At 45.6% G+C, this 25,912-nt stretch overlaps 1 protein-coding gene across 1 annotated transcript; it reads left to right on the top strand.

Moving 5' to 3' along the window:
• Positions 1 to 3,834: 3,834 nt before the first annotated feature.
• Positions 3,835 to 24,487, top strand: LOC121866589 (netrin receptor UNC5A-like; the record flags this gene model as incomplete). The annotated part of the gene is given in 10 exon segments (XM_042366361.1): positions 3,835 to 3,888; positions 9,644 to 9,793; positions 10,136 to 10,609; positions 15,304 to 15,548; positions 16,275 to 16,553; positions 16,836 to 17,007; positions 17,253 to 17,398; positions 17,780 to 17,999; positions 18,196 to 18,358; positions 20,567 to 24,487. Coding segments are annotated over 10 exon segments (2,075 nt in total), but the record flags the coding sequence as incomplete, so codon positions are not given.
• Between the last annotated feature and the right edge of the window lie 1,425 nt (positions 24,488 to 25,912).

Here is a 25,912-nt window from a genome sequence, read left to right as displayed (position 1 = left end):
AACATAACGACAACTGTCTCTAGAAATAAAATAACAAAAAGTCAATGACGCTCATTAAAATTTATGCCTCTCAAAAAGATTTCATTAGGTGTAAAATATACATACATACATACATGCATACATACATACATACATACATAAACATACATACATATAGCCAGATAAGTGGATGTTTGTTTACAGCCTTCAGTGGGCTTAGTTTGTACCTTTGTTTTGTTTGTTTGTTTGTTTATTGATACCTGGTTGCGGCAAAAACGTCCACCATTAATACATACTTACCACATTCTCCCACTCACAACCACACCAGCCTTCACAACCACACCTGCCCACCTCAACCACTCGCCCACACAACACACACCTGCCCACCTCAAACCACCCTGCCCACCACAACCACACCGCCCACAACCACACCCGAAAAAGCTCACCATAACTTTATATTCCCAACCCAACCCGACTGACGGTGAATCACGTTGATTCAGGCCAGTCCATCGTCCCCGTTGGGAGGAGATGGATAGGTAGGAGACTACGAAGGAGGGAGGGAGACCTTCTACCCCTAACACATGCACTCTCCCAGGGCGTCTGGACAGGATCCAGAGCAGCTAAGGCCCAAATCTAGGTTGAACCGCCCAGTACTTCCCAAAGCTAGATAGGCTCCATGGAAGTCAGGTCATCTTGCTAAGAAGCCACGGGGCTGAGAGATTTTTGACAGTCAGGCGTACAGAATTAAGAAGCCACAGAATAGGTCATGTTAGAATAAAGTGAAGGGGGTGAGTTTCAATTAGGACCAGATGTTGAGGATTAGGGCAGGTGGAGGATGAGTGAGGGTGACAGGCTGAATCGGTGTAGTAAAGCGCATATGGAGAGAAAGGGTGATAGCGGTGACTCAATCAGCACCCAGGTGAAGGGGACAAGAGCCTGGCGTCCTGGAGGCAGCAAGGAGACAGTAGCACCAGCCCTAGATGCCTTCTGTCCACCCTTCAGTCTTCCTCCTCTTCCATAAACCCCCCCCCCTTGCTTCTTAGCGCCACCATCAATTAACTCTCGTTATCTTGACACAATACAGTTCTAACACACACACCTCACTCTGTCACCCCACACCCAGCGATGAGCTACGCGATGACTTCTTCACACCCCCCTCCCCCCTTGCTACCTGCTGTTGTGACTCCACATGACCGAAGGCAGGAAAGCCTTTAGTCTCACCTGTGTCGGATGGCGGCAAAGAAAACGAAAATTCCTGTTTACTAAGTCAGACACCAGATAACCAGAGACGACCCGAATATGTTAGCAGCCGCTGGACTTGTGAGGCGCTGTGCACGGACACCGAGGAAGAGAGACAGCTGGAGGACTACACCGTGATTGTATGGTGTGTACTGGCCGTGTGTGTTGTGAGAGAGTTAGGAGGAGCAAGGGGGGGTTAGGCACTGGATTACCGACGACCTACTGTCACGCTAGGCAGTCGTGATGCAGTTTGCTGCCGAGAGCTGGGACTTGTAATCCAGTTCGAGTTGGAGCTTGTTTGGTTAATTCTTCTAGTGGTGTTACAGCTACTGTTGTGTCTGATGATGTGGTGGTGGTGGTTGTGCTGTTGTTGCTACAGGCTGAGCCCACCATCTTTGTTCCGTGGCTTCAGGTGAAATGATTAGACGCGTTCTCACGTCACCCGTCTGGGGGGGAAATATTTGACGGGAAGTTTTGGAAATCCTGGCATTGGTCTCTTCCAGCTCCTCACCCACCTCTCTCTCTCAGGTCGACGGAGGACCCCCTGTAGCAGTAGGGAGGTGATAAATTGCCAGTTGTATTCTTGCCAGTTTTGGTGAACCTGTTAGAGAGGAAGGTGTGTGTGTGTGTGTGTGTGTGTGTGTGTGTGTGTGTGTGTGTGTGTGTGTGTGTGTGTGTGTGTGTGTGTGTGTGTGTGTGTGTGTGTGTGTGTGTGTGTGTGTGTGTGTGTGTGTGTGTGTGTGTGTGTGTGTGTGTGTGTGTGTGTGTGTGTGTGTGTGTGTGTGTGTGTGTGTGTGTGTGTGTGTGTGTGTGTGTGTGTGTGTGTGTGTGTGTGTGTGTGTGTGTGTGTGTGTGTGTGTGTGTGTGTGTGTGTGTGTGTGTGTGTGTGTGTGTGTGTGTGTGTGTGTGTGTGTGTGTGTGTGTGTGTGTGTGTGTGTGTGTGTGTGTGGGGCAGTGTGTGTGTGTGTGTGTGTGTGTGTGTGTGTGTGTGTGTGTGTGTGTGTGTTTTAAACCTTATATCTCGTCTTTTCCACCTCTTCCTTTCTACGCCCGCTCTCCTCACGACCCGTCCATCACCGCTAGTTCTGGTCACCAGGACGCCGCTGATCCACTCAAGGTGGTGAAAAGACAGGACTTCTGATCACCATTCACCAGGTCTTAAGTCGCCTGCCTCACCAAACTCGCTCACCAAACCTCAAAGTGATTATGTCCACGACTCACAGATATGTGACACCACGTCTCACCAAGCTCACAAAAAGCACCAGCCATCACACTATCTCCATACACGACTCACGGATCCATCGCCTCACATCCCACCAAGCAGCCGTTGCACCTCCCCAAACTACAGTATTACTGGTGACACACACATCACCACACACCAACCCAACTTGTACCAGCATACTTCACTAGGTCCGTGTTTCTAATAACTCACGTACACCACCTCACGTTTCACCAAGCCTACACCACACGTCACCAAGTTCCCCTTTTTTGTGCTGTAGGAAGTGAATTATCTTGGCGAGATCATTATCCTGGGAGGGTGGACGGACGGATGAGGTGGACGGGAAGGGCGTCCACGTCCTGTCCCCGTCGACCGTTCCCATATATGTGGGTTTTAGGGTCCGTGTATGGGAGGCCAGCGGTCCCTTGCGTTACACCAGGGCTCCAAGACCTACCTACCTACTTCTGGACCCTCTCGTATCTCTGAGGACCCTGTTGGGACCACCATCTTGGGACCACCTTGAGACAGTCTTGGGACCATCCTACGAACATCTTAGAACCCATCTAAGAATTAATATGTAGCCATCGCGTCGTGTAACCAATATGGAACCTCTTAAGAACTAAATATAGAACCGCCATAGGAGTTGTATAGAACCTCTCAGAACTAATATAAAACCTAACATAGAACCGCCAAAGGAAGAGACATGGAGGAGGGAGAGGAGGAGGAGGAGGAGGGGTGAGGGGGTCCTACAAAGGCATAGAGACGTCCCCGGGATCAAGTCTATTTGACGATGATGGCCGGACACGATTGTTGGTTGATTACCTGGCAGTGTGGAGGACCATGTAAACGCCGGGTCACTAACCTCTACCTGAAGGAGGGGACGAGGGGGATGCCAGGTCGTGATACCTGGTAATGGATGCCTCACTCGACCCTCCCTCCGGCTGTGTGTGTGTGGAGGGAAGGAGTGAGGCATAGTTTCGATTGAATTCATCATCCAAAATTTATATTCAGAATCTTGATGCCTAAAATGTTTGTAGTATGACAGATATAATAATTGGCATGTGGTGACCTGGTGCCCTAACTTAGATATGACTATAAATATATACAAATTCTTTTTAACTTATCTTGCTTATTAATATGATATCCAAGAGCTAATGATAATAATAATAATAATAATAATAATAATAATAATGATAATAATAATAATAATAATAATAATAATAATAATAAAAGATAATCCTATTTACACACACATATATAACATATCAATAGACGCCCTTAATGACAGGTTTACAGATGTGAGGTAATTTAGGGACAAGGCCACCTGGATGGGATGCAACTAAATCGTAATTGACTCTCTATCTCTCTCTCTCTCTCTCCCTCTCTCTCTCCTGCAGATGGTCGAGGTTCCTCCGTCAGGATGTACGGCGACAAGAGCACAACAGAGGAAGGTGAGTAGGATACGTGGACCTGAGGGAGCCTTTATGTGGTAGGATTGGAATTTATTTAGGGGCTGGAGTGTCCATCTGGGATAAAGAATTTGTTTCTTTTGGGTGATAATTTATTCTTGCTCGGCATTTCTCGTTGTGGGGTGAGAATTTAGTGTATTTCGTGGTCTGGGGAGGTACATGGTGTCAGTTTCGTGGTCTGGGGAGGTACAGGGTGTCAGTTTCGTGGTCTGGGGAGGTACAAAGTGTCAGTTTCGTGTTCAGGGAAGGTACAGAGTGTCAGTTTCTGTTCTGGGGAGGTACAGGGTGTCAGTTTCGTGGTCAGGGAAGGTACAAAGTGTCAGTTTCGTGGTCTAGGAAGGTACAGGGTGTCAGTTTCGTGGTATAGGAAGGTACAGGGTACCAGTTTCGTGGTCAGGGAAGGTACAAAGTGTCAGTTTCGTGGTCAGGGAAGGTACAGAGTGTCAGTTTCTGGTCTGGGGAGGTACAGGGTGTCAGTTTCATGGACTGAGAAGGCACAGAGTGTCAGTTTCTGGTCTGGAGAGGTACAGGGTGTCAGTGTATCAGTTTCTCACTCATCTCCCTCACACTCTAGAAGGGGGTGAAAGATTAGAGGTTATGCTAAATCACACACTCACTCTGTCCTCTTTTTCCGACACTCCTCTTCCTCCACCACTACCTCCTCCTCTTCTTTTTCCTCTCCCTTCTCCTCCTATTTTTACTCCATCACCTTATCTTCCTCCTCCTACTTCTCTTCCTCCACCTCCCCCTGTTCCTCTTTCTGTTCCTCTTCTCTACCACCCCTCCTCTCTCTCCCTCTTCTCCACCACCCCCCTCCTCTCCTCTTTCTCCACCCCCCACCACCCTCCTCTCTCACTCTTTCTCCACCACCTCCCTCTCCCTCTTTCTCCACCAATCTCCCTCCCCTCTCCCTCTCCACCACCCCCTCCCTCTCCCCTTTCTCTCCACCCCCACCACCCCCCTCCTCTCTCTCCCTTCTTCTCTCCACCACACCCCCTCCTCTCCCTCTTCTCCACCCCCCTCCTCCTCTCCTCTCCCTCTCTCCACCCCCTCCTCCCCTCTCCCTCTTTCTCTCCACCACCCCCCCTCTCTCTCTTTCTCCACCCCCCACCACCCCCACCCCCCTCCTCCTCTCTCCTCTTCTCCACCACCCCCCTCCTCTCCCTCTTCTCCACCCCCACCCCCTCCTCCTCTCCCTCTTTCTCCACCACCCTCCTCTCCTCTCTTCTCCACCCCCACCCCTCCCTCCTCTCCCTCTTCTCCACCCACACCCCCTCCCTCTCTCCCTCTTTCTCCACCCCCCTCCTCCTCTCCCTCTTCTCCACCACCACCACCCTCCTCCCCCTCTTTTCCACCCCCACCTCCTCCCTCTCCTCTTCTCCACCCCCCACCAATTCCTCTCTCCTCTTTTCTCCACCACCCTCCTCTCCTCTTTCTCTCCACCACCTCCTCCACCCCAAGAAGGGTATTTCCTTCCGTCTCCTCAGTAATACCTTAACCCAATTTCCTTCACCTTACCTGGTTATTATTATTATTCCCTCTCACATCACCTGTATCTGTACTCCTGTGTTCCCCTTCTTCTTCTTCTTCTTCTTCTTCTTCTCACCCTCTTATCTCCTCCTCCTTCCTGCTTCCTCCCTCCTCCTAATCTTATTCCTCTTTTACATTATCTCCTCCTTCTTCTTTCCTCCTCCATTCTTCTTGGCTACTCTTAAGTATTCCCACTTCTCTTCAATAATTAATTACCTCTTCCCTAACCCATGTACCTCCTCTTCCACCACCAACTCCTCCTCCCCTTTCACCACCAATCACCACCTCTATACCAACACCTCCCCAACCTCTCCTCCTCTTCCACCACCTCCTCCTCTTCCATCACCTCCTCCTCTTCCACCTCCTCCCCCGCACCTGTCTCACCTCCACCTCAGCCCACCCTCCACACACTGACCTCCTTAAGGGGAATTAAAAGGCTATCCCGCCCTCATTACAAGACCTCCCAGATGGTCGTAAAGGGCTTGACCTGTTGTAGGACTTCCCACCTTACGATCCCTTCCTCTTCGTACGGGCTTCCCGGGGTCCTGTGAAGGATGCTGTCACGTCTTGAAGGAGTTTTATATTAATTTGTGATGAGGATGCCTTGAGCTCGTTAGGGGATGGCCAGTTCCCTCCCTACCTACCTACCTACCTACCTACCTACCTACCATCTACCTGCTTATTTCTGACCTTCTTTTTAGGGGAGGTTGAAGGTTTTAATGTCTTTTTAGCTGTGTTTAGCAGCCCTATAAGTGTGTGTCCAGAGTGACTGACTGACTAAGTTAAGAGAATTTTTCCTCCCAAACCCGGCCCGCCGCCTACCTACTGCCAGACGTATGATGTTAGCTGCTCTAATGATACCCACAATTTTGGTTACACCTGAAAGTCGTCATTGTGAAGAATGATTAATAGCTGAATATTACTGAGTTTTAGTCACTGTCACCATAGTTACAGCTAAGATATGGTGCTTGTAGACCAGTACAATATCTTATTTAGTAGCTTGGGCACCAACTCTCTCCAGCCCTCGCCTCCCCTCACGGAGTCACGCCTGGCCAGTGTGGGTTAAACTGTAATCTGGTTTGGATGTAGAGTGCCGACCAGCCCACACGGAGCAGAATTTAAGAACAATGCTTAATTACTTTTCTTTTAATGTGTGTGTGTGTGTGTGTGTTTGCGTGCTTGGTGATCTGACAGACTGTTAGCTCACAGATATTACTACTGAGGGTGTGTGTGGTGCTTGGTGCTGTGAGGTCTACCACAGTCTGGGTTTCAACGGTAACACTTAATGAATATGGAGGATCACCTCAAGATGGCCCCACACCCTAACTTATTTCACCTGAAGATTAACTACTCTAACACTAACTTCTCTCCCAGGTAGTCTTATGATGAGCAGTTCAGGCGCCGATACAATTAATTTGAGAATCCTGAAACTTTGCTCACCACCCAAGCTGTAGCGGCCATGTTAGCTACTGGCATGATCAGTCTAGTTAATCACGTTGTCACAATTTCTGGAGGGAGGAGAGGGATGGTTAGGAGGAGCTCCCCGAAATTGACTACAGGTAACCTCCAGGTAATTACTGGGGCTGAGGAGATCATGTCAGGGCAGAAGAGGTAGCGTGCGGGGGTCATATCTCTCCCGGCGGGGGTCAAAGAGCAGGGGTCCTCACTCTCCCAGCGGGGGTCAAAGGTCGCCGCCCTCCTGCAGTAGCTCACACCTTCGTCAAGCACTTGGGGTCTTACCTGTCCACCTGTCATACACGTAATGAGGCAAGGAGGTTATTACTGCTCAGGTGTCGTTACTGTGTATGTATGTATGTATGTATGTATGTATGTATGTATGTATGTATGTATGTATGTATGTATGTATCTATCGCTCTTCGTCTTCATCTTTATTTTCTTCTCTTTTTTTTTTCACCCTTCGTTTCCTTCCCCCTTTTTATTTAATCCTCGCCTTCCTTAGCGTTCTTCTTCTCTATCCTCCTCCTCCACTTCGTCCACCTCCACCCACCCACAGTTAATTCCTTGCCCTTCATTGCCTCCTCCTCCTCCTCCTCCTCCACGCCCACAGGTTATTTAACTAACTCTGAAGGGCTTAAGGTTAAAATCTTATCCCCACCGTCACCACATTACTTACTCAGCCTCCTTGCACAGATTTCCTTACACCAAGCACAGATTAGTCCACCATACAGATTTTGACACCAGATTTTACCAAGCACAGATTAGTCCACCATACAGATTTTGACACCAGATTTTACCATGAGAGGGAATATGGAATAATTTTTTTCGTCTAGGGCCTAAAAGACTAGCGGATTATTTTACCAGATTATTATTATTATTATTATTGTTTTTATTATTGTTATTATTTATTATTATTATTATTATTATTATTATTATTATTATTATTATTATTATTATTATTATTATTATTATTATTATTATCATTTTTTACTTCGCTGGAATTATTAATGATTTACCTCAGATGTCTTGAGAACTTTATTACTGTTGACTTAAAACGTTTAATGACTTTTCTGTGGCTTCTCTTCTTCTTTATTATCAACTATTACTCTCTCTCTCTCTCTCTCTCTCTCTCTCTCTCTCTCTCTCTCTCTCTCTCTCTCTCTCTCTCTCTCATTTTTCCTCCTCTATCTTTCTCTCTACTCCTTCATCTATCCTTCTCTCTTCCTCTTTTAACCATTTTTCATTTCCTTCATATTCCTCCCTTATTCCTTCGTTGTTATTCCTAATTTATCCTTCTCTCTTCTTCCTCCTTTATCCTTCTCTCTTCTTCCTCCTTTATCCTTCTCGCTTCTTCCTCCTTTATCCATTTTTTCCTCTCCCCCCATTCTTTATCAGTGGGTGTAAGAGAGGATGCTGATGGTGTATATTTATGTGACTCTCTAAGTTTCCCCTCATGAATCCGAGGGGAAATGAGGGGTATAAATGGGTACAAATGGAGGGAAGAGGGGAGTGATGGAGGGAGGGAGGGAGGGGTTGATTGTGATATGGAGGGGCGGTGTGAGTGTGTGGGTCGGAGGGAGGGAAGGGAGATTGTGGGAGAGGAAGGAGTTGAGGGCAGAGAGGGAGATGGAAGAGGGGGAAGGAAAAAAAAGTAGAAAAGGAAGTGGAGGAGGAGGAGGAAGGAGCTGAGAGGTAGAAAGAGAGGTGGAGGGGAAAGGGAAGAGAAACGATGGAAAAGAAAGACGTGATCGGGAGGATGAGGTAGGAAAGAAGGAGAAGAGAAAGGAGTCAGAGGAGGGAAGTAAGGGTAATGGAAGGAAATAGACTAAAGAGAACGAAGAGAGACAGACGAAGAAGAATCGAAAAAGAAAGACTAAGAAGAAGGGAGGAAAGAGAACAAGACTGAGGTCAGAGAGGAGACAAGGGGGGGAGAACGGCCCCTCGTCCTCCTCCTCCTCCCTCCTTCAACAATTTGCTCAAGCGACAGATAACATTGTAGTAGCGCGTCCCTGCTGGGGGAGAGGCGCCCCCAGGCCACCCATGATAGGGAAGAGGTAGGGGAGGGGCGGACTGAGGGAGGGAGGGAGATAAAGAGAAGGGAGGGAGAAAGATGGAGGCTTAGGAGAGAGAAACTGGTGGGGGGTGGGGGGGTGGGGGGAGATAGACAGAAACGGACGGGGAGGAGAAGTAAGATGTGAAGAGATAATTTTTAAGGAGTTTGTAAATGGAAGATGATAAGATGAGACGATAGTACTATGTCCTTAATAATGTCTACCATACAGTATGTAGAGTTTATTTAAATGATGTTGTTTGCATATCCTTAAATAATGCCTTTCTCATGACCTGTGTTACTGTACTGTATATCACCTGGAGCATTAAGGTTAACTGGGGCCTCTTAGTCGCCATTAGGGTTCATTACAGCTGGTGCTCATTACTACTGGTAGGACTGGGGCCCATTAGGTCTCGGATTTATTAGGTCTGGGGCCTATTAGGACTAGGGTTTATTCGGTACTGCTGCCAAGTAGATCTAGAACTGGGGCCAAGTAAGTTAGAACCCATTAGTTCTGTGGCCCATTAGGTCTTGGGCCCATTAGGTCCAGGGCCCATTAGAACTGGGGCCCACCGGGATTAGGGTGTCCGTATGACCTGCTGTAGATAATGTACACAAACATACTGTACATCCATCACCTTCTTGATCCATTTACGACTTACTGACTGGTAACGTGTCTCCCTCCTCCTCCTCCTTCAGCGACGGCGGCGGCGGTACAGCAGGACATCACCTTGATCGTGGTGCTGGCGGTGCTGGTGCCTCTGGTGTTGCTCCTGCTCGTCGTTGTCTTCCGCAAGTTCAACCGCAAGGACCGCCAGGATGGTCCCATGTACGAGATCGCCGCCTCAGGTCAGTGAAGCTCCGATGTTGCAGCTTCCCACGCGTCATGACGATACACTGATATTGAAAAGTGACGAGTTTCCTGTTGTCGTTTTGTAATGTCTGTATCTGATCATCTGAAGATTAAGCACCTCATCTTATTTCACCTTAAGATTAACCACTCTAATGCTAACCTAACTTCATCTTACCTAATCTAATCTAACTTAATCCTAACTATACTAAACTTAATTTAACCTAATCTACTTAAGGGTGTTTAAACATCAGGTGTTGATCTTAATGTCACCCATTGTATCTATACCTGTACAGTACTGTTGTTGTTTTTTTAATTCGATAATTCACCCTCCCCCTCAGACTACCCGATGCCCTTCTACCCGGACACCACCAAGAAACTCAAGGGTCTGGCCCCTGACCTGACGCAGGGGGTGGGCATGGCACCTCTGCCACCCACGGCCTTGCCTCTATGCTATGACCACGCCTACAGCGACCCCGCCTCCGTCTCCAGTGGGCACAAATCGAGTGTGGGCATGGTGGGCTCTGTGTACGAGGAACACTACTCTGCCCCCGCCAGTGGTCGAGGGGGCGGTCCTTCGGGCAGTGTCACCCCGGCATCAGAACACCATTACGACGTCCCTCACCTTCGCCCGGGTGGTCACGACTCCCCCGCACCCTCGGAAGCGTGTCACTTGCTCCTGCCGTCCAGGGCCTTAGCTACCCCTACAATAGACGGCAGCGTGGGCAGTAGATGCCTTGACTCGCCCGTGTCCTCCCTGGAGAAGCCCCCGAGGAGCGACTCACCAGCGTCCCTCTCTAGTGAGGCCACCTCGAGTGAGTACCATGATAGTGTGTACACCCACCCCGTTACCCCTACACCCAGTAATACACCCACCCTGTTACCTCTACACCTAGTGATACACCCACCCAGCTATCACTACACCCAGTGATACACCCACCCCGTTCCCACTACACCCAGTGATACACCTACCCAGTTACCTCCACCCAGTGATCCACCCACCCAGTTACCACTACACCCAGTGATACACCCACCCAGTTACCAAGTTACCACACCAGTGATACACCCCACCCGCAGTTACCACCCACCCGGTGACACCCACCCGTTACCTCTGCACTGGTACACCACCCAGTTACCACTACACGCAGTGATACACCCACAGTTACCACCACACCCCACCACCCGCCCAGTGATACACCCACCCAGTTACCACTGCCAGTTGGTAATACACCCACCCAGTTACAACCACACCCAGTGATACACCCGCAGTTACCACTACACTCAGTAATATACCCACCCTGTTACCTCTCGCAGTGATAAACCCACCTCGTTACCTTTACGCAGTGATACACCCACCTCGTTATCTCTACACCCACGGATTACCGCGGATACACCCACAGCCACCCGGTTACCACTACCACTACGCAGTAATACACCCACCCAGTTACAACCACACCAGTGATACACCCACCCCGTTGCCTATACCCAGTTACCACTACTACGCCCCAGCACACCCACCTATTGCCTCCACCCAGTGATACCGTTACCTATACACCCAATGTACACCCAGTTACCACTACACCCAGCAATACACACCCGTTACCACTACACCCGGTGTGTTACCACTACACACCCAGTGACACCCACCCGTTACCACTACACCCAGTTACCACCACCCCAGTGTTACCACTACCCAGTGATACCCCACCCGTTACCTATACACCCAGTAATACACCCACCCCGTTGCCACTACACACACCCACCGTTACCTGTAATACACCACCCGTTACCATACACCCAGTAATACACCCACCCAGTAATACCACTACACCCAGTAATACACACCCACCCAGTAATACACCCACCCCCGTTACCACTACACCCAGTAATACACCCACCCGTTACCTCTGCACGCCCATGATACATGCCCCTGTTACCTCTACACCCAGTGATACACCCACCCAGTTACCTCTCTCTCTCTCTCTCTCTCTCTCTCTCTCTCTCTCTCTCTCTCTCTCTCTCTCTCTCACACACAACATAGAGGAATTTCAACAAGACTGGGACACATAAGCGTGGTGCTGTTAATTGAAAGACGAACAAGGAGAAGGAGAGTAAAAGTGTGGCGGGGAGAGGGAGTTTAATTTTGTATATATGTTGTGTAGGGCGTTTATGACGTGAGAGAGAGAGGGAGAGAGAAAGAGAGAGAGAATGGAATTAGAATGAGGAAGGGAAGGAAGGAGAGAGAATATTGGGAGAAAGAGAGAGATAGAGGGGAGAGAAAGATGAAAAAGGAAGGGGGAGGCAGGAGGGTTGTGTAAATGGAGAAAGAGAGAAGTGGGGAAGAATGAGAAGATTAAGAGAGTGTAGAGAGAATTTGAGAGAGAATGAGAGTTAGAGATAAATAGATTAATGAGAGATAGAGGAGAACAAGGAGAGATATTGTTAATTCTCTTTGTTCTTGGTCAGATTTGTGTTTCTTTTATAATTTGATAATGTTGAACCTCAATTAGTATTACTGTACTACCCCCATCACTACTACTATTATTTCTACTACCACTATTACTTCTACTACCACTTTTACTTCTACTATCACCATCACAACTGCTACCACCATCACTACTACTACTACTACTACTACTACTATTACGTCTGCTACCACCATCATAACTACTACTACTATTACTTCTACTACCACCATCACTACTACTACTACTATCACCATCATAACTACTACTACCACCATCACAACTATTACTACTACCATCACCACTACTACTACCACCATCACAACTACTACTACTACTACTACCACCACCACCACCACCACCACCACCACCACCACCACTACCACCATCACTCTGGACCAGCGAAGAAGGAGGCGGACTCCAGTAAGATTGTCCTTGTTACATCATAATTTGCATGATGTAACAGTCCCCCCCTCACTCCCCCCCTTCATTCTCCCTTTGTTGTGTAGATGGTATATTCATCATTTGTTTTTTCCTCCTATTCCAGCAGCGCCCATCTTGTCCACACCTCTTTCACGCCCACGCCACTGCTGCTTTGTGGGCGTGTGATATTGTAGATTCCGTGGGGTTATGATGTTATTCGTTGGTATTGTTATTATTTTATTATGGAAAACTTTTCACCGAATTGAAAATCAAGCTCATAATACAATATAAATCCTGGGTACTGGGGGGAAGGCGTGCGTGTTCCTCACCCACGCCTCCCAGCCCTTCCCCACACCCACGCCCTGGGGTCGCCCGGGGGTGAATCAGAATCCTCGTGTACATCTCGTCCAGCACAGATAGAACACGTCCACCGCCGGCTAATTTCGAGGGGTCGAGTGCTGGGGCGGTGGTGGTGGTAGTGTAACGATGGTGATGGTGTAGTGATGGTGGTAGTGTGGTGGTTGTGATGTTGGTGTGGTAATTGTGGTTGTGATGTTCGTGTGGTAATTGTGGTTGTGATGTTGGTGTGGTAATGGTGGTTGTGGTACTGGTGTGGTAATTGTAGTGAGAATTTTATTTTCCCTGAAACGTAAAGAAATTCTCTCTGTGTCTCTCAGGATAGGATCAGATATTAACACAAGTCACTCTACAGTATAGTGCGTCATCGAGAGGAATACGAATTTAGGTAAAAATAAATACCCAGGTTAAAAAAAGAAATAAAAAAGCAGTGATAACAACAATAATAAGAAATAATGAAAATAAGGAAATGATATCCGTAATTACCTTAGAAACAAACTTACACAAGGCGACACCAAATGGGGTGATTCTGACCTGGGGGAGTGAGTGTAAAACAAGCTAGGGTTTATAATGATGTTGGTCAGACTACACCCGAGTATAACCTCCCAGGGTGTAACATGGTCTGCTACACCAGTACAGTATTGCTCGGTATCTCCAGGTAGTTAAATATTTCAATAACTTTGTATAATTAGTTACACAAGTATAAATGTAGTACAAAATCCCTTTGTGACTTTATATAATGTACAGATAGACAAAATTTGTATTTATGACAGTAAATTACAACCAAGATAAGTTGAGGAGAAATTTATTTATAAGTTGCTAAAGAATGATCTACACAATAACTTATTATATACAATTTTATTCCGCTGTTGAGCAAAACTAACAGAAAGCAGAAGATAGAAGCTGTAATATCACGTTGTCGACAAGGTTAAGCGTTCGTACCCCAAGTGACTTTTGAGTAATACTTTAATGATGATCAAAATTAACGTTACGGAAAGAATACTGTGAGCAACACAAGAATAGTGAAAAGACAATGTTATGTGTATTTACGGTACCAAGAAATAGTAAGAGTTAATGAAACCGACTGCTGATGATATAAATTAATGATCATTCAGTTCTAAACTACTAAAAACATATCATATATATATTCTATTTTTTTTCATTAGCTTCAGCTTTTGGCTTCTTTTATACAGTATGTGGCGCATCACCTGAGGCCCATAACCCAATAATTTGCCACTAGTTCCACCGGTTGTCAGCTACAGTGTGGATCAGGTGACACACACACGCACATACACACACAGCAGTCAATCAGGGAGGTGCAACCCGTCAAGTGCGGTGCGGCTATTAAACTGGATCAGATTTCCCCGAGTAGTATTAAACAATTATAACGTTTAACGGGTATATTCAAACTACCCAACCACAGAGCACTTGGAAGCCTGGCCGTTGTGGGTGGTTGGTCGTTGTGGGTGGTTGATCATTGTGGGTGGTTATTCTTTGTGGGTGGTTGATCATTGTGGGTGGTTATTCTTTGTGGGTGATTGGTCATTGTGGGTGGTTATTCGTTGTGGATGGTTATTCTTTGTGGGTGGTTGGTCATTGTGGATGGTTATTCTTTGTGGGTGGTTATTCTTTGTGGGTGGTTGGTCGTTGTGGGTGGTCATTCGTTGTGGGTGGCTGGTCTTTGCGGGTGGCTGGTCGCTGTGTGATTGGTCATTCTGGGTGATTGGTGGGGCAGGTCGTGTTATAGGGTATCTCACAGGGTTTTCAGTAACACGAGCTTATAACAGCAGAGGTCTGTTGGGTAAATATTGTTGACTATAGTTCAGGATTTTATCTGTACAAATTCAATAAAAACTTGGATTAATTTATTTATTTTTGTTTTTAGATTTTATTGGTGTTTTGTGGTTTATTATATTATATTGATTTAAATATTTTCTTGGGAATTACTTGATTAGTCAAAGATTATGGTGTTTCATTTTCCGAGTCTTTTTTATTTTCTATACTCAAGAGAGAGACTCTGATGCATTAGTGACTCTTTTAACCCTTTTAAGATGATGGTCAAATGGTTAACCCCACAGTGATGTTAAGGTTAAACCACCTTGTTTAACCTTTATAAGTTAACTACAGCACATGAGATCCCTTAGTGACCCCCGCTACAAGATGCAGGTCATTGTACCATTGCCACACCACAAAACATACTCACACTATCCTAGTTAAACCACACCCAAGACCACGCAACACAACCTTCTGCTGCTCCTCCACAGGTTCACGGCCTACGTCAGCATCATGCTCGGAGACTAACCGGGACCTGCAGCCCCCAAAGGAGCTAGTGGGTGCTGAGGGGGCAGCCTGGGGGATGATGACGTCTGTTGGGGGGCGACTAGTGGTGGCTGAGTATGGGGTAGTGCTGACTATCCCCAGTGGTGCTCTGCCCCCAGACACCCGTCAGCAGGTGTATGTGTCGGTCGGGCCCAACCTACATCCAGCCCCAGCCCTCACCGACCGACAGGTGAGTCCATGGTACCAAATTCTCTACAGGTGTTATTATGTTTTGTTCCCATGCCTTCCTATATGTAAAATCAAGGTATTTGTGTGTTGACCGGCGACCTCATTAGCATGCTTGGTGGAAGGTAGAGATAGCATGCCACATATTACCCCCACACTGAAAGGTACCATTAAACGTTTACATTATTATCCAGCATAGTAGTTCTGTGGTGGCAATTTCAACTCATATTTGACTTAATTAAGTAGGAATGGAAATTTCATTGTATTCATGAGTAAATGTAGTTGTTTCATTTGTTAGAATAACCAGAATCGAAATATAAATGCTACAGCAACCACTCACAATATACCTTATAAATGAACAAGTAAAATGAAAGTCAAAATACTCAGAGAAAACCTATTATTTTGGTTATGTAACGTAAATGATATGCCTACTTTGTGTGTTTTGACTTTCTCATGGTTCATTATAAAACATATTTTATTGACATCTTAACTCATTAATATCTTATGTGTGATTACTCGATCACATTCAGACATACGGGAAAGTAAAACAGTTATAAATAAGGAGTTTACTATGTGGCAGACGTTGCTTTGAGTTATGAATTACCCGTAGGCCGTAACACAATAAAAACTAATAATATTTATTAATTTATGTTGTAGCAACAGCTCTACTATAACTTATAATTCACACAATAAATATTAATACTGTAATTATTTGTTTACATCGTGGCAGACATTACTGAGCCCCGTGGTGACGTGTGGGCCGCCCAATGTATCCCTGCTAAAACCTGCCGTGCTGTCCTTTGAGCACTGCGCCTCTCTGCAGCACGCCGCTTGGCAGCTCCATATCTTCGCCACCAACACAGCCTCCTCCTCCTCCTCCTCCTCTTCCTCTGCAGGAAATACGTCTTCCTCCTCCTCCTCTACTAGTGAGGAGCCTTGGAGCAGACTCATCACCATGGGCGAAGAAAGGATCGACACCCCAGTTTTTACACAGCTTGATGGTGCTCAGGTAAGGTTTCAGACTTCATGTTTAAGCCTCAAGCCAATTCTGCCAAGGCATCACCTAATAGATCATGGCCACACCCATCAGGTTAGAGCATCAGCCAGTGAGTCTAGGTGAGAGATCATCTTTAAACATAACAGCATAATTGTCTTGAGTACAGTACAGGTATTTTAATTGGTGTTAAGTGAAAGTTGCTTGAGAAGTCAGCACACTATACATTATGTTGAAGGACAGTGAAAGGTGAAGTTTAAAAATGTGGGTAAATCTCTCTCCATCTGCCTCCTCCAGGTTCACATGATGACAGAGTCACTGCAGAAGTTTGTGCTGGTAGGGGAGAGTGCTGGCTCAAACGCAGCAGTGAAGCAGGTGAAGGTAGTGACAGCAGCGCCCCCACCTACACCCTCAGGCACACTCACAGTCACCCTCCACGTCATGCACGACACCTCTGCCGCCCTTGCCTGTGAGTAACACCATGTGGGAGTCCTTCAGGAGATACGGACAGTCCTTCCTGTTTTAAAGAAGCTTCTCCCCTTACATATTGAGCAGGAAAGCAATGTAGTTCCTTATAAATGTAAACGGAAGATTCACGATATATTGTATGATCCATTATTTTGTACCTTTAATCAAATCTTGGAATTAAAGGACTTCTTACTTTATCAGCATAATTTTGCTGCTTATTAACATTGTTGTGTGTGTGTGTGTCAGATGTGACCCAGCAAGAGCGGCGTCGTGGGGCCTCACTGCTGGATAAACCAAAGATGATGTTACTGCAAGATTGTGGCGCCAACCTCTGCCTCACCCTTGATGACCTCGGCCCTGGCTGGCGGATCAGGCCAGGCCAACACTATAAGGTAATACATTTTATATTAGTTGTCATCTTATCCACACAGTTTTCTCTCTAAAATCCTAAACCACCTCTTTGGATGTTGATACTGCGCCTGTTTATTTGTTGAAATTTTACATTTCTTACTCGGCAAAATGAATTTTAAGCCTACTCCTGATACTGTATAAGGAGATAATTATGTGTCTGTACTGTATTTGTCATGTGTAAGTGATTGCAGTAGTTCTTTCATGTTCCATTATGGATATTGTTTTTGTAGTTGATCTAAGGGCAAGTCTAGGTGGGTACATACATAAGACTCCTTGTCCTAACATGGCTGTGAATGAGGTTTTCCAGGAAAATATTTTATTTGAATTCCACTTTACAGTATTGACAATTATCCTTCCTTTAGGAAATATCATTTGAGACTCTTTGGGGAGCCAAGAACGACCCTGTGAGTGCTTCCTTCACCCTGGAGCGCACTGAGGGGTCATCGGCACCCCTTGCGTGTAGGATGGTGTCCCAGCAGAAGGGCTCATCCACACACCGACAAGTCATCAGAATTAACTCTGATTTCCCTTACGCCCCCGTCACTGCGTCTCCAGCACACATAGCTCCAAGGACTTCCACAGGTCAGTTGACATGCTCTAGTCCTTCACAAAGTAATATAATCCTATCTGTTTCCGTACCAAACATTTTCCATTACACTTTTAAGCATTTAAAGAATATTAGTGTATATTCCCGTTTACTGGGCAATATGTGATTTTTTTGTATAATGCAATGTAAATGCAATGGATATAATGACCACAATGAAATGGTTGTTGACAGTAACATCTAGCAGTGGGTGTTCTTCGTTGGTGGAACTGACCCCAGAGCCTGGAGCCTTCCGCCTTCCTCAGCGCCTTCGCTGGGAGCTGTGTCGCTGTCTTGACCCACCTAATGCTCGAGGCAATGACTGGCGCATGCTGGCTGCTAGACTTAATGTTGATAGGTAGGAGATAAGAGGGTGTTTTCCTATTCATGTTTACCTTACAGTGTAGGAGTGAGCTTGCAGTAAGTAAAACAGTGTACTGTATCTTTATAGCTGAAGCTCTAATTACAGTAACTTTCAATTTTGTTTTGTTGAAACGCTTATGTGATTGGAAAAAAAAAGTTAAAATTTCAATCTGCAATAAGTCTTTCCATAAGTCGTATTAGTTTATTTTGTCTCGACCAGTGATTAGGGCCACACTTCAAAATACGAACATACTGTACATTAATGAGTTTACCGCACTGTATTGTACTGTATAATGCTATAACGGACATAGATATGAAATGGTTGAATTTTTCATTGTTTTTATTATTATTTAGGGAGAATAATGAGATTTATCATATTAAATCTGAACTTATTTGAGAATACAGTACAATGCCTGTATTATATCATGTCCCTATCTCTTCCCCTCTTGATCTCTAGCTCTGCCCCTCTTGGTATCTGTCTTCTCCTCTTGATCTCTCTCCCCATCTCTTGATCTCTCCCCCTCTTGATCTCTAGCTCCCCTTCTCTTGATCTCTCTCTCCCCTTCTCTTGATCTCTGACTCCCCCTCTTGATCTCTAACTCTGCCCCACTTGATCTTTATATCTCCCCCTCTTGATCCGTCTCCCCCTCTTGATCTCTAGCTCCCCTTTTCTTGATATCTCTCACCCTCTTGATCTATATCTCTCCCCCTTTTGATCTCTATCTCTGCCCCCTCTTGTCATCTGTACCCCTCTTGATCTCTATCTCTCCCCTCTTGATCTCTATCTCTGCCCCTCTTGATCTCTAGCTCCCTCTTGTCATCTGTACCCCCTCTTGATCTCTCTATCTCTCCTTCATCTCTCTAGCTCCCTCCTCTCTCTTGTCATCTGTACACCCTCTTGATCTCTATCTCTCTCCTCTCTATCTCTCTCTGATATCTCTCCCCTCTTGATCTCTAGCTCCCCCTTGATCTCTCTCTCCCCCTTGATCTCTCTCTCCCCTCTTGATCTCTCTCTGCCCTCTTGATCTCTTATCTCTCCCCTCTTGATCTCTATCTCTAGCTCTCCTCTCTTCTCTATCTCTATCTCTCCCCCTCTTCATCTGTACACCCTCTTGATCTCTATCTCTCTCCTCTTCATCTCTCTCTCCCCTCTTGATTGCCCCTCTTGATCTCTCTCTCTCCCTATTGATCTCTCCCCCTCTTATCTCTCTGCCCTCTTGATCTCTATCTCCCCTTGATCTCTGCTCCCCTCTTGATCTCTAGCTCCTCTGATTCTTGATCTCTATCTCTCCCTCTTGATCTCCTAGCTCCCCTCTTGATCTCTCTCTCTCCCCCTATTGATCTCTCCTCTTGATCTCTATCTCTGCCCTCTTGATCTCTAGCCCTCTTGCTTGATCTCCCCCTCTTGATTCTCTCCCCTCTTGATTTCTATCTCTGCCCCTATTGATCTCTAGCTCCCTCTGATCTCTCTCTCTCTTGATCTCTAGCTCCCCTCTTGTCATCTGTACCCCTTCTTGATCTCTATCTCTCCCTCTTCATCCCTATCTCTGCCCTCTTGATCTCTATATCTCCCTCTTGATCTCTATCTCTGCCCCTCTTGATCTCTAAGCTCCCCTCAGATCTCTATCTCTGCCCCTATGATCTCTCTCTCTCTGATCTCTCTCCTCTCTTGCTCTCTGATCTCTATCTCCCCCTCTTGATCTCTAGCTCCCCTCTTGATCTCTCTCCCCCCCTCCCCCTCTTGATTTCTATCTCTGCCCCTATTGATCTCTCTCTCCCCTCTTGATCTCTATCTCTGCCCTCTTGATCTCTAGCTCCTCTTGATCTCCTCTTGATCTCTATCTCTCCCTCTTGATCTCTATCTCTACCCCTTGATCTCTAGCTCCCTCTTGTCATCTGTACCCCTCTTGATCTCTATCTCTCCCCTCTTCATCCCTATCTCTGCCCCTCTGATCTCTATCTCTGCCCCTCTTGATCTCTAGCTCCCCTCATGATCTCATCTCTGCCTCATGATCTCTATCTCTGCCCCTATTGATCTCTAGCTCCCCCTCTTGATCTCTCTCTCCCCCCTCTTGATCTCTATCTCTTCCCTCTTGATCTCTAGCTCTGCCCCTCTTGATCTCTCTCTTCCCCTCTCTATCTGTACCTTACTTGGTGTTTTTTTAAATAATGAGAATGAACTGAACATTTGTATTTATTGCAGGTACTTGAACTATTTTGCTTGTAAGGCAAGTCCTACAGAGCACATCCTGGATCTGTGGGAGGCGCGCCACAGGGAGCCCAATGCTCTTACCGACCTCCTCAACGTCCTACGGGTCATGGGTCGACCAGATGCCGCCCATGTCCTTGAAAGTCACGCCGGTGCCTGGATATGAGCTGTGCCCCTCTTAACGTGCAGTGCCTAGTCTGGAAATGCTGCACTTCTTATTTTAGACAAGATACATTCACCTCAGGGCGAGGCCCTGGATGTCTAATGTGCTATTCTTCTTCTTGCATTTCCGCTGTGTGCAATTCTCGCGGGTGTTGACACTCCCAGTATCTGTAACTCCTGGGCTAAAATATTCCCTAGTTATCCAAGCTCTTTCCCCGGAGATGAATTTGTGAAGTATGTGAGTGTGATTGTTATGAGAGCCAATAACAGAGCTCTATCAACATATGTATAATGACGGTGAACTTCAGTTGTATTCGGATCTGTGCCTGAACTATTGCTTGACGTGAAATGTTTTAAACTTAAACTCATGACGCCAACTAATGTCAGTTGTTCTGACCTCTACCTGTACAAAATAAAGAAGATGCGCATGATTAGAAGTGCTAGTAGAAGTGTCATTGTAAATGCTTGAACTATGCTCTCCTTTGCCTCTTTGTGGTTCACAGGAAGCTTTCAGAGAGCCTGATGGATGTGGACGTGTTGTGTGCAATATGTTCATCAGTCTAGCAATGCAATGGAGCAAGCATTGCAGTGGCCTAGACCACGTGCCATAGTCTGTAGGACAATCACCACAAACGATGTGTAACTTCAGAAAAGCATGATAGTTGACAATACCACGAGCTTTCTGACCTTGTGTTTAGATTAGACGACGACGAAGACGACGACCGTGTAGCAGCTACACTTAACTTGTACTAAGTGTTCAGACAGTTCGTCCATGTTTGTTTAGAGTATCATGCCTAATAGATGTTACCTCCCCTAAGATATTTATAGCTCTATGCCACAGGTGCATGCCCAGTGAGACAGACCCTCGACGTCTGCATTGTTACGATCTTCATGGTCGACATTCTTGGTTTTGTACATAGAAATTCAGTTCTAAAGTGGATTAAAGAGATCTGGTTTATAGTAAGATTTTGTGTCATGGAAGATGTTGTATAGTTTATTTATTTACAATTGTGTGATATTGCCATAAACTGTAGCATAAGAGACTTTGTACGAATGTACTGGTATTGATATTCTGGTGTGTCAGCACAAGTACATGTGGCTACCAACCATAAGCTGTGACAGTTAAGCTCCTAGACAGTCTAGAGCCAGCAGTTACAACTTGTGGTTAAAGTGCTTGGTACATTACTAGACACATACAACAGAGGAGGGAATCCCAGTACAGTCTCAATCGAAATCCAAGTGCATTAACCACAAACTGCCTCCTTGGTAGGCTGCCTGGGGAGGCATGAGGTGACAGAGGTGAATGAATGTCGGGGTCTATCATCAGTAACAACATTAATTATTTCTTGTATAGATTAGCCCAGTTGGTTTCATCTAGTCTTTGTGGAAAATTAAATTCAAGTAATGAAACAAACATTCAGCCCTCATCATGATGTGCCTGCCAGCGGTACCCTGAGGTGTGGATCTGACCGTAATCATGCCTGATGTGGGTCACATTTTGTGATTCCTACATGAATGGAATGTCTTTAAGGATGAACACCATAAAGACAAAGGCCAATTTTGTTCCTGCTTTGAAAGATTTGCCAGAGTGTAAGTGAATGATGGCCTGTGTGACCAACTTGATTATGCTTTGAAGGATTGGCAGAAGTGAAAGTTGACTTGAGTGACCACTTTATTCCTGCTTGGAAGGATTGACAGAAGCAAGAAAGTGAAGACCTGTGTGGAGATATTCTTGTTCAGCAGCTTCTGATATGGTAGCCTCAAACCCTTCTATATAAACTTGCTTCTGCTGGTATAAGAACCACTGCTGCTAGACTTGTAACATCACACTCCGACACAGAAGTTTGTGTGAAGATTGCAAGTTACCGAGTGGCATTTGTGCTTGGTACAGTTGGTACAACAGCACCAACAGTGATATGTCATTTTCTGTGGTAGTTGAGGCAGTTCTGACCCCCAGAGGCACCTCGTTACGGGAGGCACCACAGCCCTCATACACCTTCGCATCGTCCTCGCTCACTCGCTCTGGGTTATATACTCCTCTATATAGTCATTTGCTAGTAACTTCAGGATCTAATATTATATAGTAATTAGAGAAAATATAAAACTTACCGTGCATGAGGTATGAACAGTGTTGAGAGTAACCATGTAAACATGATGTTGCTTGTGTGTACTGGTAGACAAGTGAGGGCTGGGGAGAGTGACAGGGCCATGTGGACGGCATGTATGTTGTGGACGGTGTCATCCCGCCGTCCAGCTATGCAGCAGCCCACTATGCACACCAGCTGTACATTGCTTCATGTTTTGTACATTATGTATTAGAGATGAGCAGTTTCTCAGGATACCTGTTAAAAAGTATCGGACTATGTCAGCAGTGTCTGAAGAGTAATTGGATGAACAACATTGTTTTATGTCAACAATTTGGTGGTATTTTAAGTTTTGTCGTGACAGTGTTGTAAGATGTGACACTGGGTACTGAACAAAGATAGCAAAGTAGCTCTCCTAGTGTTCCTATTACTATTTTATGAGCACTGTTGAAATATATCTTGTTAATTCTAAATTAGATTTTGCTCTGGGTACCAAAGATTCTTTCCTTTATAAACTGCCATTGATCATATGGTGCAAAGGCTGTTCACCAATCACACGCAAGTGATGAATCTGATAAATGTGAATCGGCCAATCACAAATAGGTAAGGCTTTGTGTTTATAAGGACTAACTAATCAGGAATGTTAAAGATTCGATCCCATGATCAATCAGCTGCCTTATTACCAGAATGTGCAGGAAAGCCTCTTTGCATGTTTAGAGCAAGATGGTCTTCCTAGTTTCTTTCAGAATAAATAAAAATCCTAACCAAAAAATATTACACTTGATGGCAACACATTTGATACAGTCATAAAGATTTCCATGTTGTTTATATGAATTTTCTATGTACAGAGTTAGAGATGAGCTTTTTGTAAATAGTCTTCCTTGGAGTCTCAGAGAATAACTTAAGAATGTGTCGTAATCACTCATTAGAAATCACCTGGTTGGAGTAGTGTTGCAACCAGATGTTCCTCGTATATTTGGACGCTAAATCCTCTTCTTTGTAAGTCCCATTACACTCTGCTCAACACAAAAGTCAACTCTTTATAATGCCTGGACTGGCTCTGTGGTTCATTTACTCCCTCTTCTACACTCCTTCTCCATTAAATAACTAAACAAGTTATCCAGTACAGTAATTTCTTTGTTTCCTACCTACCAAACCCCTTTCCCACGTGGGATTTATACATCATTTTCATGTCTGTGTTACCACTAATGTCCGACCGCATTTTCTCTCACTAATTGATTATTGTAGTCAATTATCCCCAAACCCACGTTCACCTCCATTGGGTTTTTCTCACCAAGGTTATCATTTATTTAGTCACCTCCTCCAGATTACCTCTTTCAGCGTACCTCTACTAATACTGGCTGACCCCTTAGGATGACTACCTGTGGTTATTCTCATGGGTCCTAACATCCCCCTTCCCTCTCAATTTTCTGGCTTTCCTTTCATCTCCTGGCTTTTCTTGGGTTACCCTTCGAGATCAATACATAATACTTCTATCTGTATATTACCACCACATACCCCAGTTCCTCTCGCGAGCAGAGTGTAGTGGGCTCCCCACCCCCCTGACCCCCATGTTGGTGCTTCCACTGCTACCTGCGCCGTTCTTCCGTGAGACTCCAGTGGAGGAAGAAGCCATATATTCAGAGACAATAAAGGCGATTTTGATGTATTCTATGTTTTATTTATTCTGTTACAACGAACTTGATATTATTCTTAAAGTAACACTTCTTTTCTTTACAATCCCAAAAATTACTTCCATGCAAGACAGGGTTTTAATAAAAAAAAAGGGGTGGTGAAAGTGGGTTCCATAGACTTAATAATGAATTAGGAGCAGCACAATGAAGACTGAGCACCTACTTCCCTGTTAGGCAAAGTATGGGGGGTGCCCAATAAACTAGCCCCAGTACCTGTGCAGAGGCTAAACTAAATCTGCCCTAAATGCTTTCATTATTTCATACAAGAGGACCATTGTGAGGAGAAGTTAAATCAAGCGACTAAGCTTATGGGCCTTTTAAGGTTATTCAGATACCTAGGTGGTCCGGCCCTCTAAAAACGCTTATTTAAGCGAGATGTTTCCCTTTTTCAAAGTCCTTCACACTGGAAAAACTGCTGATATAAATAACGAAAATATCTACAAACTAATTCATTGTCTGTGATGATGTGATAGATGCTGTGGGCAAATAGCGAGTCAAGCCAGGGAACCATCTCACTCTGGGTCTTGCCCAGAAGAGTATAACCGAGTCAGGAAAGTGGCAGACATTTTAAATCGCATGGAACACAGCATAAGTCAACACACCATGAAAGAAATTGACTAACCTTGCTCCAGAAATAAGTGGGAGACATTGTAACCCCAGATGGCCTCATTCGGCAATCAGAACTCACTACTGCTCTGGTTGTGGGATGAACTTCCAGAAACACTTTCTGAGAGTGACAGAACATTATCACAGAACCCATTCAAAATAATATTCGACATAGTGAGAATCAAGTGTCAGAACTAGTCGGGCTCACTCAACAGATGAGAAGCATAAACCACCAAGAAAGAAACCTTCTCGTATGTTTGTATCTCAGTCAAAATCTCTAAGAGCCATATAGAAAAAGGCCGAAGATAACCACATTTCAATGTACCATCGTGCACCAAAGTATCCACTACCCAGCCACAGTGAGGGTTCGAATTGCCTTGAGTCTGAAGTTTCGAAACAGCTGGGGGAAATGCTATGGTCGGCCAACAGATGTCGCCCACTGTAGTGTGTGTGTGTGGGGGATAGAGGAGGTGGGGGTTAGTCTAGTAACAGGCTGTGTGTAGGTGGAGCATAACATCGTGAATTCCGCAATCACTGATAACAATAAGAATGTCATGAAGACAGTTAATATTATTAAGCATGGTGAGAGATGTGTAACGGGTAAATAAAAGCACTGCACCGACCATATCTCTGCCGTTCATGGCTACGACGGTGTGACTGATGGGCACACCAGTAATTACTTCTCCCTCCCATCCACCCACCCTTCCTCCCATCCACACACTCTACCTCCCATCCACACACCCTACCTCCAACCACACACCCTTTCTCCCATCCACATACCCTACCCCCAATCA

The sequence above is a fragment of the Homarus americanus genome, unplaced genomic scaffold, assembly GCF_018991925.1.
Source record: "Homarus americanus isolate GMGI-L3 unplaced genomic scaffold, GMGI_Hamer_2.0 scaffold32583, whole genome shotgun sequence".
In the NCBI taxonomy this organism is placed as follows: Eukaryota; Metazoa; Arthropoda; class Malacostraca; order Decapoda; family Nephropidae; genus Homarus; species Homarus americanus.
This window is presented reverse-complemented; position numbering and strand designations above follow the sequence as displayed.